The 16,587-nt window shown below is 37.4% G+C and overlaps 1 protein-coding gene across 1 annotated transcript in view; it reads left to right on the plus strand.

Moving 5' to 3' along the window:
* Nucleotides 1-15,328: 15,328 nt before the first annotated feature.
* Nucleotides 15,329-16,587, plus strand: part of OTOGL (otogelin like) — a 149,428-nt gene continuing 148,169 nt past the window's right edge. The window contains 2 exon segments of the mRNA XM_067697438.1: nucleotides 15,329-15,407; nucleotides 16,479-16,518. Of these exon segments, the coding sequence (XP_067553539.1) occupies nucleotides 15,329-15,407; nucleotides 16,479-16,518 (119 nt within the window).

Genomic DNA, 16,587 nt, shown 5'->3' on the forward strand with positions numbered 1-16,587 from the left:
GTTTAGGAAAAGTCCCTTTGCTAGATGGAAGCATTCTCCAAAGGTAGCTTCAGTGTCTACCGAAGAAGTAATCATGAATGTGAAATACAGAAAGGAAGTTTGAAGTCATCTAATGCATTCTTCTCATTTTGCAAAAGAATAAAAAGAGAATCAGAGAAGTAGATGTCTTTCTTTTATGCTGATGCAGTTAGTGATGTCACAGACAAAATTGACTAAGTAGTATGGTGAAGCTTTGTGGTTTTAGATGTCTAGCATCCAGTCCCTCTTCCTAAAAACACTGATTTTCTTTTGGGAATTATATTCCCCAAAGTGTATGGAATCTTACAGTGGAATCTGACGTGTCCCATGAAATTCCTTCTGTATAGCCAAGGGTTAGGTATGTGACCCAATCAGTTTTCCAGGGACTTTAAATCTTGAGCAGAGTTTTTGTAAGAAGATAGGAAAGAGTTGGAATTCATTTATCTTAGGTAATCTTATAACCTAATATTCATTTGACTAAACATGATTCTTTTTTCCCCCCCAACTTTACTGAGATATAATTGACTTATAGTATTGTGTAAGTTTAAGGTGTACGACGTAATGTTTTGATATATGTATTCATTGCAAATTCCAAGCATGATTCTTCCACCTTCCTATTAGGTCTATGAGATCTCCAATAACCTGATAATTCCCCTTTTGCTTAGGTTGGCCAGAGTTAGTTTCTGATACTTGCAACTAAAGAACCTTGTGATTCCAGCAACTACCATCCACCCAACAATGAAGCAAGACCTTCTTATTACAAATTTAAATCACCCAGCAGAGCTGCCTTAGGTCACCAAGAGTAATTTAAGACTGATTCATACAGGAAAAATAAAAACACTCTTCTAATTGCCCTACCAGAAATATAATCAGAATACTATGTTCTAGATCTTTTGAACAATTCCAAATTTTGAATTCTAGTCAGATTAACCTGACAATGCTATTGTAATAAACATTTGTTGCCTCAATAAGAAAAGTTTTCTGTTATATAATATTATGCTAGAGAACACTCTAAAATTATACTTAAGATAGCATTTACAATCTTTTCTGATGATAAAAGTAATACTGATTTATTTTGCTCAGATTTTTTCCTAAATCTAAAAGTTATATAAAATGAATAAACTGTTGCTTCTTTTCCTATTAGAAATGAGGAAAAAATTCTCCAAACTGGTAAAGTAGTACAAACAATAAGCTATAGAATTATGTGAGTCAGACTAAAATAACAATGAAATACTATGACTGTTGAAATTTCTTTCCTCATTCAAATTCTTTCTCAAAAGCATTTAGCTTAACCCTGCTATGTAGAAAATGTGTACAAAAACCTCCTTTTTCTTTTTAATGTAATTTCTTTTAATATACCCAGCAAGTAATCACTCACTCCCACCCACGGTATCTCAAAATATAATTTTTAAAAAGGAATTTGATGTTTATAAAAGTTTCTTAGGCTATTATAACTAATCTTTGGAATAACGCAGTAGGATATGATTTATAAGCTGACAGGTCTCGTGTTTTAACAATGAAATCTACTGGAAACAGTTAGACCACTCTTATCTTAATGACATTTTAAGGCAAAATTTGCATTTTGGCTCAGCTTGCAAAGCAGGGGAAAAGAATGCTCCGAAGCCTGAGAGCAGGCACGTTGGCTTTCAAAAGCAAGCCAGCAGAGGGCTTTCCTGGGCTTGCTACAAGTGCCTTGTTAATGGCATATTCATAGCACAACTGAAGAAAAATTACCTTATGAAATATAAACTCATATTAAAAGGAAATCAGTTTCCTAGATATGAGCTACCTTATTAAATAAAAAGAAAAGCTGGTTAGTAGATTGAAATTTATATGATTTAATTCAACCTAAAATTTGTCTTTTTAATGTAACATCCTTTTGAAGGTCACAATGTGTGTTAATCAGGTAGAAGTGCAGGTAAAACCTCACCAGACTGTGGGGTCCACTCATATTAGATTTTGATGTAGGTGGTGCCCTACTGTGGCTTTAACTGGGTTGCCGTGCACTGGGGCTGGAGCCAGCTCGTACTGGCTCGTGAAAGCCTGTTATTAAATTTGCAGAATTTAATGAGTCAGTTGGAATCACATTTGTAGCTCAAAATTGGCCATGGTGGGAATATTTACACCATGGAAATCTGCAAACACTCTGAATCTGGGCACTCCCCTTTCCCCTGAGATGGTTGTTAAACATTTACCAGCACATCTCTGGATATAACAAAAAGGGGATTTTCTTAAGAATTGTGCCATCTCACACCATTTTCATGCCTGTTCATGCCTGCCTCTGTCCAGGCTGGCTGAGTGCACAAAAAGTCATTCTCGAAGGTTTGGTTCCAGTGTCTTAGATATTGGGAGCTCATTCTGGCTCTTTCTTCACCAACAAGTAGGTGGGATCTGGAGGTGGGCTCTGGAGTCGCCCTTGGGGTTTGGTGTGCAGGGGAACGTGTGTGGATGAGGCAGTGAGCGCAGGCCTTGATGTGTCTGTGAGCAGTGGGCTGCAGCCCCTCTCTCTGTACCTATTGTTTATTTTCTCCCCTCTGGTCTTTCACAGGTTATAGTAATTGAGATTGTCTCAGGCAAGGTTAACCTGTGTCTCAGCTGTGCCTTCTAAAATGCTATGTCCTTTCAGCTTCACACCTCACATGGCATCTGTCATTGTTGATGTAATAATATTGTTATTTATAAATGTGGTGGGGCCTCAGATTTATGAACACCACATGCAGATGTGCAATGAAAAATTAGGTTATTTATTTTTTTCTGTAGCTGACCTTATTATGATCACCATCCACAGCTCTATTTGGTTGGCTTCGGTAAATGTCCTTCACAATTCCAGCCCCTTCCCCGGGTGGCATCTGCGTGTGGAGGTGCCACTGTCCTTGACTGTCTTTGGAACACTGGCTCTGAGGTCTGTACAGTGTTCTCTGAACTAGTGCTGGTCTCCGCTGGGAGTGGCTGGTCTGGACTTCTCCGTTGGTTGGTGACCTTTGCTCTACAGTTGTTCGTATCCCTCGTGTTTTGCTGATGTTTGCAACTGCTGATGGAAGCTGCTGTAACTCTTGCTTTGTTATTCTGGTTATTTTCTGATGATTTGGGGCTCTCCTTCAGCTCTCACTGGCTTTGTGGAACCCTTTGAAGTCTGTGAATCCTTGGCCATGCATCCAACCACCAGACTTCTGTGTCGGAGGTGCTTCTTTCTTCAGATAGCTGCCCTCTGGTGAGCTCTGAAGTCAGACTCTCAACAGCCTTCCATAGCATTCCTATGGAAGCATGGTCTCATCTGTCAAGTGGCATCTGAGGGCTGCCAGGAGAGCTGCACTCAGGTCCTCCCTTTGCTTAATCCATACTTTGCTTCTACCTTCCACATGTCCTTTGTGGAGCCACCTTCTTCCCTACCTTTGATTCTTTCTCCTCCCCACAGTCTTTCTGGCTGTGTGTGATGACCTTTAACTCCTTCTTCCTCCTTACCTCATTGAGAACTCCATAGAAAACTCTAAGACCTAATTCCTAAGTCCTGCCTCTTAATATATGAGGGGGGAAAAAAAATATATGAGGGGGAGAGAAGTAGTATAGAAAATCTCCTTCTTTGGAGATTTTGGAAATACTGTTGGAAAAGCTTGGCTTTTAAATTTATTATCTTTTTGTAGGCAAAATATCCTATTTTGTAGTTTTGAAGCTGAATATCATATTTTCCTTTTTTCATCTGAATAATATGAAATCCTAAATGCAGATATGCGCCTCATTCTAACTTGGAGAAGATCATACACATAAAATTGCAAAAGAGAAAAAATATATTAATTATCCCCATTACATACATGTAACTTTGCTCACCCTCTGGATTATACACTCCATGATAGAAGGCTCTCCTGCTGTTCAAGACCTGTTCTCTCTCTTTGAATTTGCAAACAAAGCAACTGACATAGGATTAATCTCCAAAATATATAAGCAACTCATGCAGCTCAATATCAAAGAAACAAACAACCCAATCCAAAAATAGGCAGAAGACCTAAATAGGCATTTCTCCAAAGAAGACATACAGACTGCCAACAAACACATGAAAGGGTGCTCAACATCACTAATCATTAGAGAAATGCAAATCAAAACTACAATGAAGTATCACCTCACACCCGGTCAGAATGACCATCATCAAAAAATCTACAAACAATAAATGGCGGAGAGGGTGTGGAGAAAAGGCAACCCTCTTGCACCATTGGTGGGAATGTAAATTGATACAGCCACTATGGAAAACAGTATGGAGGTTCCTTAAAAAACTAAAAATAGAGCTACCATCTGACCCAGCAATCCCACTATTGAGCATATACCCTGAGAAAACCATAATTCAAAAAGAGTCATGTACCACAATGTTCATTGCAGCACTATTTACAATAGCCAGGACATGGAAGCAACCTAAATGTCCATCGACAGATGAATGGATAAAGAAGATGTGGCACCTATATACAATGGAATATTACTCAGCCATAAAAAGAAATGAAATTGAGTTATTTGTAGTGAGGTGGATGGACCTAGAGTCTGTCATACAGAGTGAAGTAAGTCAGAAAGAGAAAAACAAATACCATATGCTAACACACATATATGGAATCTAAAAAACAAAAAAATGTTTCTGAAGAACCTAGGGGCAGGACAGGAATAAAGATGCAGACGTAGAGAATGGACTTGAGGACACGGGGAGGGGGAAGGGTAAGCTGGGACAAAGTGAGAGAGTGGCATGGACATATATACACTACCAAATGTAAAATAGCACAGGGAGATCAGCTCAGTGCTTTGTGACCACATAGAGGGGTGGGATAGGGAAGGTGGGAGGGAGATGCAAGAGGGAGGGGATATGGGCATATAGGTATACGTATAGATGATTCACTTTGTTATACAGCAGAAACTAACACAACATTGTAAAGCAATTATACTCCAATAAAGATGTTAAAAAAAATTAAACAAAATAAAATAAAATGAGGATAATGATAAAAAATAGATACCTTATATGATAAAAAATATATTGATATATAATTTATCATATGCATGTGTGTATATTTATGTGCATATATTAATATATGTGCCTATATACATATAATGTATGTATGTGTGTGTGTATACATACATGCATACGTGTATGTATACACACACACACACATACACATATAAAATCCTGTTTATGTTACTCCTTTGCTTCAAACTCTCCACTAGTTTCTGTTCTTCTGAGGGTAAAGTCCAAAATTCTTACAATGGCCCAAAGCACTTGAATGACCTTCCTTTGCTGTTCCCACATCCCAGCCTTGGCACCGTTCTCTCCCGGCTCACTCTGCTCCAGCTGCACCAGCTTTTATTTCTTCAAACCTACTGTGCTCTCTCCTTCTTAAGGCATCTACATAAGCTGTTTTCTCTGCCTGGTAAAACCTTGGTTCTCTCTGGTTAACTCCAGTTCTCAGTTTAAAAGTAACCTTCTCTTGGAAGTCCCTTCTGACCCTCCCCTTTCCTGCAAGACTCTCTGAAGGCATCTTGTACTTTCTTTAAGGGCACATATCACAATTGCAATTAAATAATTAACTTCATAATTATTTTAATGTTGTTTACCTCACTGAGGAAAGAGGCTATCATATTCATTTCTTGATTTTTTTTTGCCTATAATTATAGTACCCATTTGGTTAGTTTGAGATGATTTGAATGTTTTATCTTTATGTGTTTTATCGTCATACTACTTAACATAGTGTTTCACCCATAGTAAATGTCCTAGAACTTATACCAATAAATAGTTATAATTTTTATTTTCTCTATTTCCCCCCCCCCTGCCTCCTTCTGTCTCCTCATCTGTAGGAAAAGGAGAGTTCTTTCTGAGATATTTCTGTGAAGATCAAAGCAATCAAACTCAAACCAAGAAGTAAGCCAGGTGTTAGATTCTGAAATGTTGAATTCAGCTTCGTGTAGCAGTTTGCTATCAGAGACCTTTTAAAAAAATGCCACTGGAACTTCTAATGGATCACAGTTGCCTCCAGAATGCCTCCAAGTCCATTATATTTAGCATGGAACATAAGGCTTTCCACGGTCTGGACTTCGCCTCCTTCTAGCTTCATTTCCCATCTCACTCCACCCCGCCCTCCAATCCTGCCCACCAAGCCCACGTGTCAGGAAAGGGAGATGATCATCATTATTACCATCACCACTAACAATGTTTATTAAGAATTAGTTTACACCAAACACTGCGTGAGGGCCCGTGGGGACATACAAAGATGTTTAACTCAGGATCACAGCTCTCAATCACCTATTAATCTAGTCGAAGTGACAGATATACTCATAAAAGATAGTTAAATAGCAAGTGCCAAAGAGTGGTTGAGAGCAGAAGAGCAATTTCCTGAGATGCCGCTAGTGCTCTGCTTTAGGTTTATGTTTCCACAAGTCAATGTGACTTTTGGGAATCAAGGAAAGGTAGGGAGGAGATATTTAATGTTCTGCCTGTCTCTTTGAAGGTAAGTCCTGTGATTTATCCACTGCTTTGTGTAGTCTTCCTTCTTCCTTATCTTCAAAACTATCGTAATTCAATCTGAATTCAGGATACAAAGGAACAGATGTTTGTCAATGACCGATGGCCCTCATCCAACTCTCCTTGAGCCCTTGGCTTACTAACTTTACAAACTCAAATTTATTAGCCTGTGGAGAGCAGTGCTTGGATTCATTCACATGGAGGAGTTAACCTGGTCCACTGGTTGAGGCCATGCATTCAAACACCAAAAAAAGAGGCTTTGAAAACTCTACTTCCCCAGGAGTCTTATAGCAGAGGCATATATTAATTTATTCAATTAACAAATATTTTTGAGACGGTGAGGAAAGGAAGTGATTAAAATGTGTTCCATGCCCTCAAAAACCCACAGTACGTGAGACAGACCAGTAAATATATAATACATTGTTCTGAGAGCAATGACAGTGGTATGGATGATACATCACACAAAGGACTGAGCACCTTGTTATTGGAGAAGGGTTACACAGCAGGGGTGATGTTTCAATTTAATATAGAAAATGAGCAAGAATTAGCTTGGGGAATTCCCTGGCTGTCCAGGGGCTAGGACTCTGTGCTCTCATTGCCGAGGGCCCAGGTTCAATCCCTGGTCAGGGAACTAAGATCGCACAAGCCGTGTGGTGCGGCCAAAACAAAAAAAGTTCGAGAACTAGTTTTGCTTTACCAGAAAAGAGTGGATATTAAGTCCCCTATGTCTAATCCTGTGTATTTTCCTATCTGTTTTACCAGAAGTGGTAGTTCTTAGGCACAACCTGTGAAAAAAAGTAGAACTAGATGCTTTCTTTCAGACCTAGTGAAGACCCCCCTGAAGAGAAAGCCCTCCCAAGTGCCAGCCAGGGAAGGGCCATATCACCACCTCTAACTGCTCTACCGGAGCACTGACCTTACTAATTCTTCTAAGTAAGGAAGGTTGATGCTACAGTATTGTTGCATATAACTAACAACCCCAAATCTTAATGGCATACTACACATTTTTTTTCTGGACCATGTGAATCAACTCTGAGGCTATTTTACACTGCAATCTTTTCCACATGTTTCCTCGTTCCCCTTGGACTAGTGGCAACCCAGGACGTATTATTCTTCCGAGGGATAGCAGAAGTGCAAGAGAACAATCCAAAACTCTGAAACACAGGTAAAGCCCTGCTGGAGTTGTGTCTGTTAACATTACATTGGCCAGAAGAGTCATGTGACCAACTCAAACATCAATAGGGAAGTGAAGTATACTTCTACTACTCCAATGGGAGGTATCGCAAAAGCACACAGAAAAGGGAAGACGTGATTCTATGACAAGGAGAATATGAATGAACAACTGGAAACAGTAATCTATCCAAGTGTGTTCCTGCCTGTTGTCTGCATACTACCACATAATTCTTAGATGAAAGCCTTCATCTCCAAGCCACTCAGTGCTGAAAAATGGCTTCCAAACCCCCAGTCTTGTCACAACTTCCCTGTGTTACTGAAGTTGCCCCAACTCCCAGCAGTGGGGTACTGTAAGAGAAGTCTAACCTAGAGGTTCTCCTGGATCTGACTCTCGGGTAGCAGAAGAGTAGCTGTATTCAGCACAGTACTTGGTGATAAAGAGACGATTTCACAGTGCCTCATTTCTGTTTCTCTTGGGGTTCTCACTCACAACTTTCATCTCCCCTCTATACCTTTCAAGAAGATTTTTCTGGGAAAATGTAACATCTTTGGGTATATATAAATCCTAGTTTTCCAGTTTTTTCCTGTGTCTAAACAGATGATTTGGGAATCTTGGAATAGTAAACCCCATCTAGTTTATGGTATCTCTTACTAGAAGGTCATTGTTCCAAGATCAGTAGGTGGCAAGCTAGAGACCCAGGAGAGCCGATGGTATAGTTCTTGTCCAAGTCTGAGTCTGAGGGCAGAAGACCAATGTCCCAGCTCAAAGACAGTAAGGCAGAGGCAGCGAATCCTTGCTTACTTGCCTTTTTGTTCCATGCAGTCCTCCAGTGGATTGGAGTAGGCCCACCCACACTGCGGAGGGCAATCTGCTTTGTTCAGTCTACCGGTTCACATGTTAATCTCATCCAGAAACACCTTCACAGACACATTCAAAATACCATTTAACCAAATATCTGGGCACCCTGTGCTCCTGTCAAGTTAACACATAAAATCAACCATCACAGTCAGTCATCCTCCTTTTTCTCAGTTCCTCTGTCTCAGTCATGGATCACTGCATGTCAAGGAATAAAATTCTAACCAAGTTAACTCAAGTAAAAAGGAAGTGATTGGATAGATAGAAACCAAAATGTGGTGAAACATCTTCTCCGTCACTTGTTCCTTTGCTTCCTTCTGAACATCTGTTCCATTCTATTTCTTTTTGCAGAATTCTTTCCTATTTAACAACATGTACATGATTGGAAAATAGCTGCCATCCCTAATTCTGTGTGACCACAAAGCCCCAGGGCCCACAGACTTATGACTACATGTGACTTTCATCTCTATGGTTTATGTTTCAATGCCTGAGAAAGAGAATTGGATCCATTGCTAGGACCACCATATATTATTTCGTTTAGCGTCAAGTGCCTATCCCTAGTGGCCAGAGAATGTAAGTGCCTTACTTCCTATTGCTGCTGTAACAAATTACCACAAACTTCATGGCTTAAAAAAAAATTTATTATTTTATGGTTCTGGAGATCAGAAATCTGAAATCAGTTTCACTGGGCTAGAATCAAGATGTTGGCAGAACTGCATTCCTTCTGGAGGCTTCAGGAGAGAATCCATTCCATTGCCTGCTTCTAGAAGCTCCCTGAAATCCTTGGCTGGTGGCTGCTTCCTCCATCTTTGACTCTCTCTTCCACTCCAATCCTTCTGACTCCTGCTTTCACTGATAAGGACTCTATGGTTCTATTGGGCCCACAAGGAATTAAGTTAGAGGAGTTGTTAACTTAATTACATCCATAAATCTCTTCTGCCATGTAAGGCAAAATTCACAAGTTCTGGGAATTAGGATGTGGTTGTCTTTGGGGAGCGATTATTCCACCTATCATAGTGAGAGTTGTAAAGATGTAAGGCCAATGGAGCAGAAGCTATGTTGCCTCTGGGAGGAGTTTCTCTGCATAAGAAGTGTGGAAAGAGTAGGCAAATTAAATAACAGATACACTTCATCTTCCCAAACAAGGAACTGTTAACTAGTAGGTAGTGAGACTGGCCCTCAACCTCCACTTAATTTTTCCGACCTCTGCTGCTTTCTCCTCCAATGGGATCTATCAATTCCTCCATATTTGTAATGCACTTGCATTCCTTTTTTTGTACTAGAATAGACTAGTTTGGTATTTAATTTTCCCGAAGCTAGAGTCTGTATTACAACACAGATGCCTAACCCCCTTAGACTCATGGATCAGAAAACACTGGATGTGATGGAGGTGGTGTTGGGGATCTGTGCTTCTAATATACTCCCTAGGTGATTCTTGCATACACCAAAGTTTGAGAACCACCTCTGTATTCTAAGGTAAAGCTGATAAACTTATCTTGTTAGAAGAGAAGACTGAAAAAAACTTTCCAAAGGAACTAGTGTGTTTTCACTGCAGCTTTTGGGAGATAATGATAACAATTTTGCATGTAACTCAGTAACACTCTAATTCAGGCTGGAAGCCAGGGAAGAGGTCATGTCAAGATAAGGGGGAAACACTTTTTAGGGCTGATCCGACCTTCATGTGACTCTCAAATCACAATGAAGGGCTTAGTTTTTTCTGAGTTATGTTTTCATACTGATTTGTGCTCTGCTGAAAACCACAATGGTGCCACGTCTCTAAAGGCAGTTTTTCTGTATTAACCTTGCCAACTTAGAAAAGGTAGAAGATGATAAGCTGATGTTTGACACTCCAGGCTGCAGGTTGCAGTGGCTATTGTCATAAATCATTGTCAGGTGTCTGGGTTGGAATCTTGGTGTTATATGAAGTCATCTGAACCATCACACTTAGGGATCTGACAGGTTTTCTCTTATATTTTAAATAATTTGATCCAAGTATGAGATGCTTTAATATGCCTTCTTTATAAATGTATAGTTGTTTGTTTTGAATAACTTGGATATAATTATTAGAAGAGTTAAATAAGTACTTACCTGTGAATCATAGATGGCTCCATATCACGAGTTTGTAATTCAGTTGAGAAGGTATGTTGCAAATACGTAAAGTAGTAACCTAGAAAATGAGAGCATATAATTTTTGATAGTTGATGGTTCTGTTTTTGGCAATGCAACAGATGAGATGATCTAAAAATTTGTCAGCTATAAAATACTTGGGCATGCTGAATAAAATAAAATATTCATCTATTTAAGTGGTTGAATAGAAGTAAGGAATATCACCAAAGGCCAAAGACAAAGCAGAAACTAGATTTGGCATTCCCTCACTTTGAGTTTGGGATTTGAATTTATACTCAGTATGCTGGGAACCCTCAAATTGAGAAATTAACATGAAATTCCTTGGAGCAATTGGCAGAAGTAAATGCAAACTCTTTTTTGGAGAGGCATAACTTCAACGCTGGCAGTAAAGAATTACCACAGAAAATGTTCTACCAGATGGGAAACCAAAATTCAAAATTACAAAACCTATGCGGTAATCCACCCTAAGTGTGAGAAGCCAACACAGCAAGCAACAGGGTTAGAACCCTCCTCCTCCTGAGAAATTCAAGTAATATTATCCCTCAGCAACTCTAAAATAAGTAAATCTAAAATGACTGAAGATATAAAATGGAATTGAAAACATGAGAAACCAACATAATTTATATTGTTATATGTGTAGTACATTGTATATTACACTATATATTATAAATGCACATGTAATGTGCTATAGTATGTAAGTGCTACAGTAGTTTAGAAAATAAAGAGAACTGTAGGAAATATTGGTTTTATATCAAGAACTTGATGCTAAAGTGTTGACAAGACAAAACTTTAGTTGTAGGAACATTACTTCTTTCAAGATGAAAGATATTGCAAATCAGTGACACCATAGAAACTTGAAAAATGAATGTCCCTATAAAACACAACACATTAACTTCTGTGGGTGAGCTTTAAATTGAAATCATGACCAACATAGATACCACTTATGACACACAGTCTGTATTCAGAAAAGCTAAGATAGATGTCATTTACAAATTAAATTATATGAAGCATTCCAGAAAGTGCTAAGCAGCACACCTCCTGAAAGCATAAATAGAATACTGCAAAACTATCTTATAATAAGGCAGTTAAATTCAGAGTGGTTAAAATCACGTCAAAGATATAGGATTCTTTTTGCTGCTCAATGATAACATAAATTCTAGATAAAATCACTGAACCTGAAATAGGTTTAGTAAGGCAAGTGAGGAATAGTTGCATTTCACTAGTAGAATGTGATATGATGGGAATCAAATGTTATCTATTTTAGATTTGATTTCAATGAATGAAGAATGAGTGTTATATAAATCACCATAGAAATTAATTTTTCTTAAAGATGATGAACTTCATTAAAAATACCCCTTTCTTTATTATTGACATATAAACTATAAGCCCAGCAATTTCCCATTCCTGACAGTTGTTTTTAATGTGGTGTGTTGAGGCCAATAGGCTGTCAGGTGTCAACTTTCTAAAGATCATATTCCATGTGGGAAAATGTGCCGTGTTCTTGTATCAGAAAGGGAACTGTTTATCTCATGCATTATGTAGTTGCCTCAGACTTCTTATGAACTTAATATCTCTTCACAAGCTGGTGACTGACTCACTTTTTGCCAGAGTTCCTTTATCAGGGTAGAATGAAATATAAAAGCTGTCAACTAAATTTTGACAGTAATAACTACATGTAGCAACAGTCATAAATTCCTTTTTTTGTGGTTCTGGGTCTAATCTTTCATCTAAACCCTCTATTCTACTGTAGCTATTCATGGAAGTCTATTTTACCTATTTTCATGCAGGCTACCATTTAATGTAATGAATTCATAATGTAGTTAGTTGAAAAAGAACTTGGAATTTCTGGTATTGTTTTCTCTGCCATTGTTCATTCTCCTTTACTAATCTGCGACCTACTCTAAACCTGGATGGAGGAGGAATAGAAAGCTAGCATATGCTAAACCTCTAGCTATAAAAGAATGGTCACCCTGAGAATTCCCATTATAATTTCTTCTATTTTCTTTACCAGACAAAATAATGTATAGGTTTTAAATACATAGAGTTCAAAATAGAATAACAGTAATAAATATGCCAGGTGATATAACCTTGGAATTTTCAACTTCAACCAGTGAAAATGGCTGTGATGCTTTTGAATCAAACGTTTAAAGATACTGTATGAAATCTGAGATGAAAAGTTGAGAGTTATTACATTTGAATTAAGAATGTAAAATATCCAAGTTTATATTAGAAAGAAGTACTTTTCACAGGCTTTATATTGCTGTTTACTAATCCTTTTTCACCAAGATCTGGTAGTATTTAGAAATAACTATAAGCATTATCAAAATGTTTCTTTTTTGAACCATGAAATTTAACTTTGGTTTCCATTTGGGAATTTTCCATAGGTATGTCACTTGTGACAGATTTTAAGTCAAGCAGCTACCAGATTGGGGAAAAAAAATCCTAAAATATGATTTATAGAATCTTCATATTTTAGGTCGATTTTTATGGGAAATTATGAAGATAAGAGAAACTGTTGTAAATTAAGGAGGGGACTTAGTAATGTATATTTGTTATGTACATTTCCATGTTTTTCAGAAAGAGTTAATGAGCATTCTATGTAAATCAATTTGGTGCCTTTAATTTAAAAAATTCTTTGGAGGAAAATTATTGCTCTCTAAACAAATTTCAGGCTTTTTTTTTTTAACATCTTTATTGGGGTATAATTGCTTTACAATGTTGTGTTAGTTTCTGCTGTATAACAAAGTGAATCAGCTGTACGTATACATATATCCCCATATCTCCTCCCTCTTCCGTCTCCCTCCCACCCTCCCTATCCCACGCCGCTAGGTGGTCACAAAGCACCGAGCTGATCTCCCTGTGCCATGCGGCTGCTTCCCACTAGCTATCTGTTTTACATTTGGTAGTGTATATAAGTCCATGCCACTCTCTCACTTCGTCCCAGCTTACCCTTCCCTCTCCCCGTGTCCTCAAGTCCATTCTCTACGTCTGCGTCTTTATTCCTGTCCTGCCCCTGGCAAGCTTAACTTTTAAATTTATTCTGTATTCACATCTTCTTAAGTATCTAGAATATTTTAATTTTGATTGTGGTTGAGTAGATACATAATTTTTAGACCAATAATTAGAATGTAACTATAAATAGCTAAGCCTATCTGTTTAGACTTATATTAATTTATTGTCTAGTTATTTTGAGTAATGACCAATAACCTTTCAATAAATATTTATTAGACACATACTATGCTTAAATTATTTAATCTAATCCATCAAAATTTAAAACTGAGTGTACGTGTGTGTGTGTGTGTGTGTGTGTGTGTGTGTGTGTGTGTGTAGGCATATAGCTACTTATACTTTGGGCGAGTTGGTATGGTTTTCCTGCTTTAAAAATGAATTTATAGGCAAACATCTTCTCTTGGCTCATAGAATTGGCAATTATGTGGAAATGGATGGAAAGGCATTAAAATCATGTAAAGCAAGAGTAAAAGATTATTGAGTTTGAGACACAGAAAATAAACTGTGTATATAGTAGATGTTGGGCATGCAATACATCAGGATGTTAAGGATATTTTCACAGAAAAGACCAGGAAATCACTGCACAAAAACTGTCTGAGTACAACAAGGTATTAAGAACTGCTGTGTGTTTTTGTCTCATAAGGTAGTTCCTGTGTAGTTAGATATTCCTTACCACTGTGCCCCCATCTGTTAAGTGAGTCTGATACTTTGCAGGTAACTGATGGGATCTGCTGTAGGAAACGTGCACCCATTATATAATCATGGCCTTCACTCATTTATGGGGCTTAGATCATCTCTATGGAGTTCATTACGAAATATTAGAGCTGTTCTCTAATGTCAATCCAGGTAGTCAATTGCTACCAGAGAAGAGTGCACTTAGTGTTGGATTAAGAAGTTCTTTTTTGTTGTCTAATTGGGTACTTGTCCCAGAGGATGGAAAAACAGGGTGTGAAGGAAGGTTTTCAGGATTAGGTGAGTTACTTTATTTTCTTTTTAAAGTCAAATATTAGAATATCATCTTTTTGTGTTATTTTCTGCTTCTATTGCAGAATGTTTAACAGAAAGATCTGTGGGCACATGAATATGTCAACTTAAACTACACTGTAATGGGACTGGAGTTGAAAATATATGCACATAATTTTAGTTTACTTATAATTCTTAAAGAAAAGTTTATGAAAACATCTAGACATTCTAGGAATGATTGATAGGATTTTATTTCAAAGGACAGTAATTATTTTATGAATAAAACATGGAATAGATCACTAATTAGGAATAATGCTTATCTCTTATGACATCAGGAGATAACAGGGTTTTTTGTTTGTTTGTTTGTTTGATGCTACTGACTTTAGAAGTCATAAAAGGCTAATATAGGCTAAAAAGGCGTATGATGTGCAGGAGTCGGGTAGGGTGTAACTAATACCGGCTCAGTAAGAAGCTGCCATGCATTGCTAATGAGAGATTCAGCCAAAGGGTTGCCTGCAAGTTCTAAAGCTTCAGATGCTGTATGTGGTTAGAAATCCTGGAATTGCTTTTTGAATTACTTTATTACAAAGCTATATTTATAAGAATTTGAGCACTCTACAAGTACTCATACTTCTAAGATGCCATCTTAGTAAAGACCAACAATTTGGTTACATTTCAGGGAGAAAGGCTATACTGAAATGAACATTGTGAGAAAACTCAATTTAATGATACCTTGGAGTATATTCTTGCTTCATATACTGCTGTTTTCATTACAAGGTAAGAACTCATGTTAAACTTTTACCTTATTTTATTGTATTTTAGTCTTCCTTGTAAATTGTAGAAACTGTTTCCTCTTATACTGTAAAACATTTCCAAGTCATTAGGATGGGTATATACTAAATGACACCCAGATCATTTTTTGGGAAAATTTTTAATAATATAGATAATTTGGAACTTCTGATTTTCATTTTCTGAGTCTCTTTTTTAAATGTTAAAATCATGATTTTATCATGATATGCAGCTGTACTGGAATAAGCTCTGATTCTAACTTTTTCTCTTCTAAATAATGATTTTAAACAGTTGTGTAATTTAAACATTTGAAATTTTATAAAAGATAAGGAGACATTGAGTACTTAAACTTTCTTGATGCCATCAACCCAAAGAATGGTAAAGGAATGTTTTAAGAAGGACTTTAATGTTTGAGACTAAGCATTGATTTTCAATTATATTATAGCAATATTTATAAATTAATTTTTATAAAAGATTTTTATGGCAGAAAGCATTTATTTACATTCAGTTATTAACTTTTAGTCCCTGAAAAGGGCTGTATATTTTGGGGCTTGTAGAGGAAGTGGGAGAAATTACTGAAGTGTAGAAGACCAGCGAGGTCACAGACACTATCTTCCAATCCTAGTAGTGACTGAAACTCCAAGGAGAAAATGTCTTAGAGCAGCGAGAGCTGGAGGGGACTTTGAAGATCAACCTGGCTACCACTGTTATTTTGTGATGTGTTTGCTTAAGTTTGGCATTTACTAAGTCGTAGGACTGGGACTAAAACTTGGATCTCTGACTTCAGGACTAGTGCTTATTCCACTGTATCATGTCTCTGTATAAATCAAGGTACACTGCCCATTCTTTCTGAATTACTGGTCACCCTGATGTCTCACAGGGAATTTGCTGGTCAAAATCCTCTAGAAAATGTAAAATAACTAATAGCAAAACTCAGTCTAAGTTTCAGAATTTAGGTTTAAATGATCTGTTTTATAATCAGATCATGTGATCAAGATATTTGGATAATTTTTTTCATTCATATATATATATATATATATATATATTTATCTCTGGCAGGTTATATTTGTACTTCATCCATCTTGACGAGAACATCAAAGTGAGTATTTCTTGTTCTTTATGTCCTCTAAAACATAAAGATAATTGGAATGAGCAAAGCTCAGCAGGT

This window comes from Pseudorca crassidens, chromosome 11 (genome assembly GCF_039906515.1).
Source record: "Pseudorca crassidens isolate mPseCra1 chromosome 11, mPseCra1.hap1, whole genome shotgun sequence".
Lineage (NCBI taxonomy): Eukaryota > Metazoa > Chordata > Mammalia > Artiodactyla > Delphinidae > Pseudorca > Pseudorca crassidens.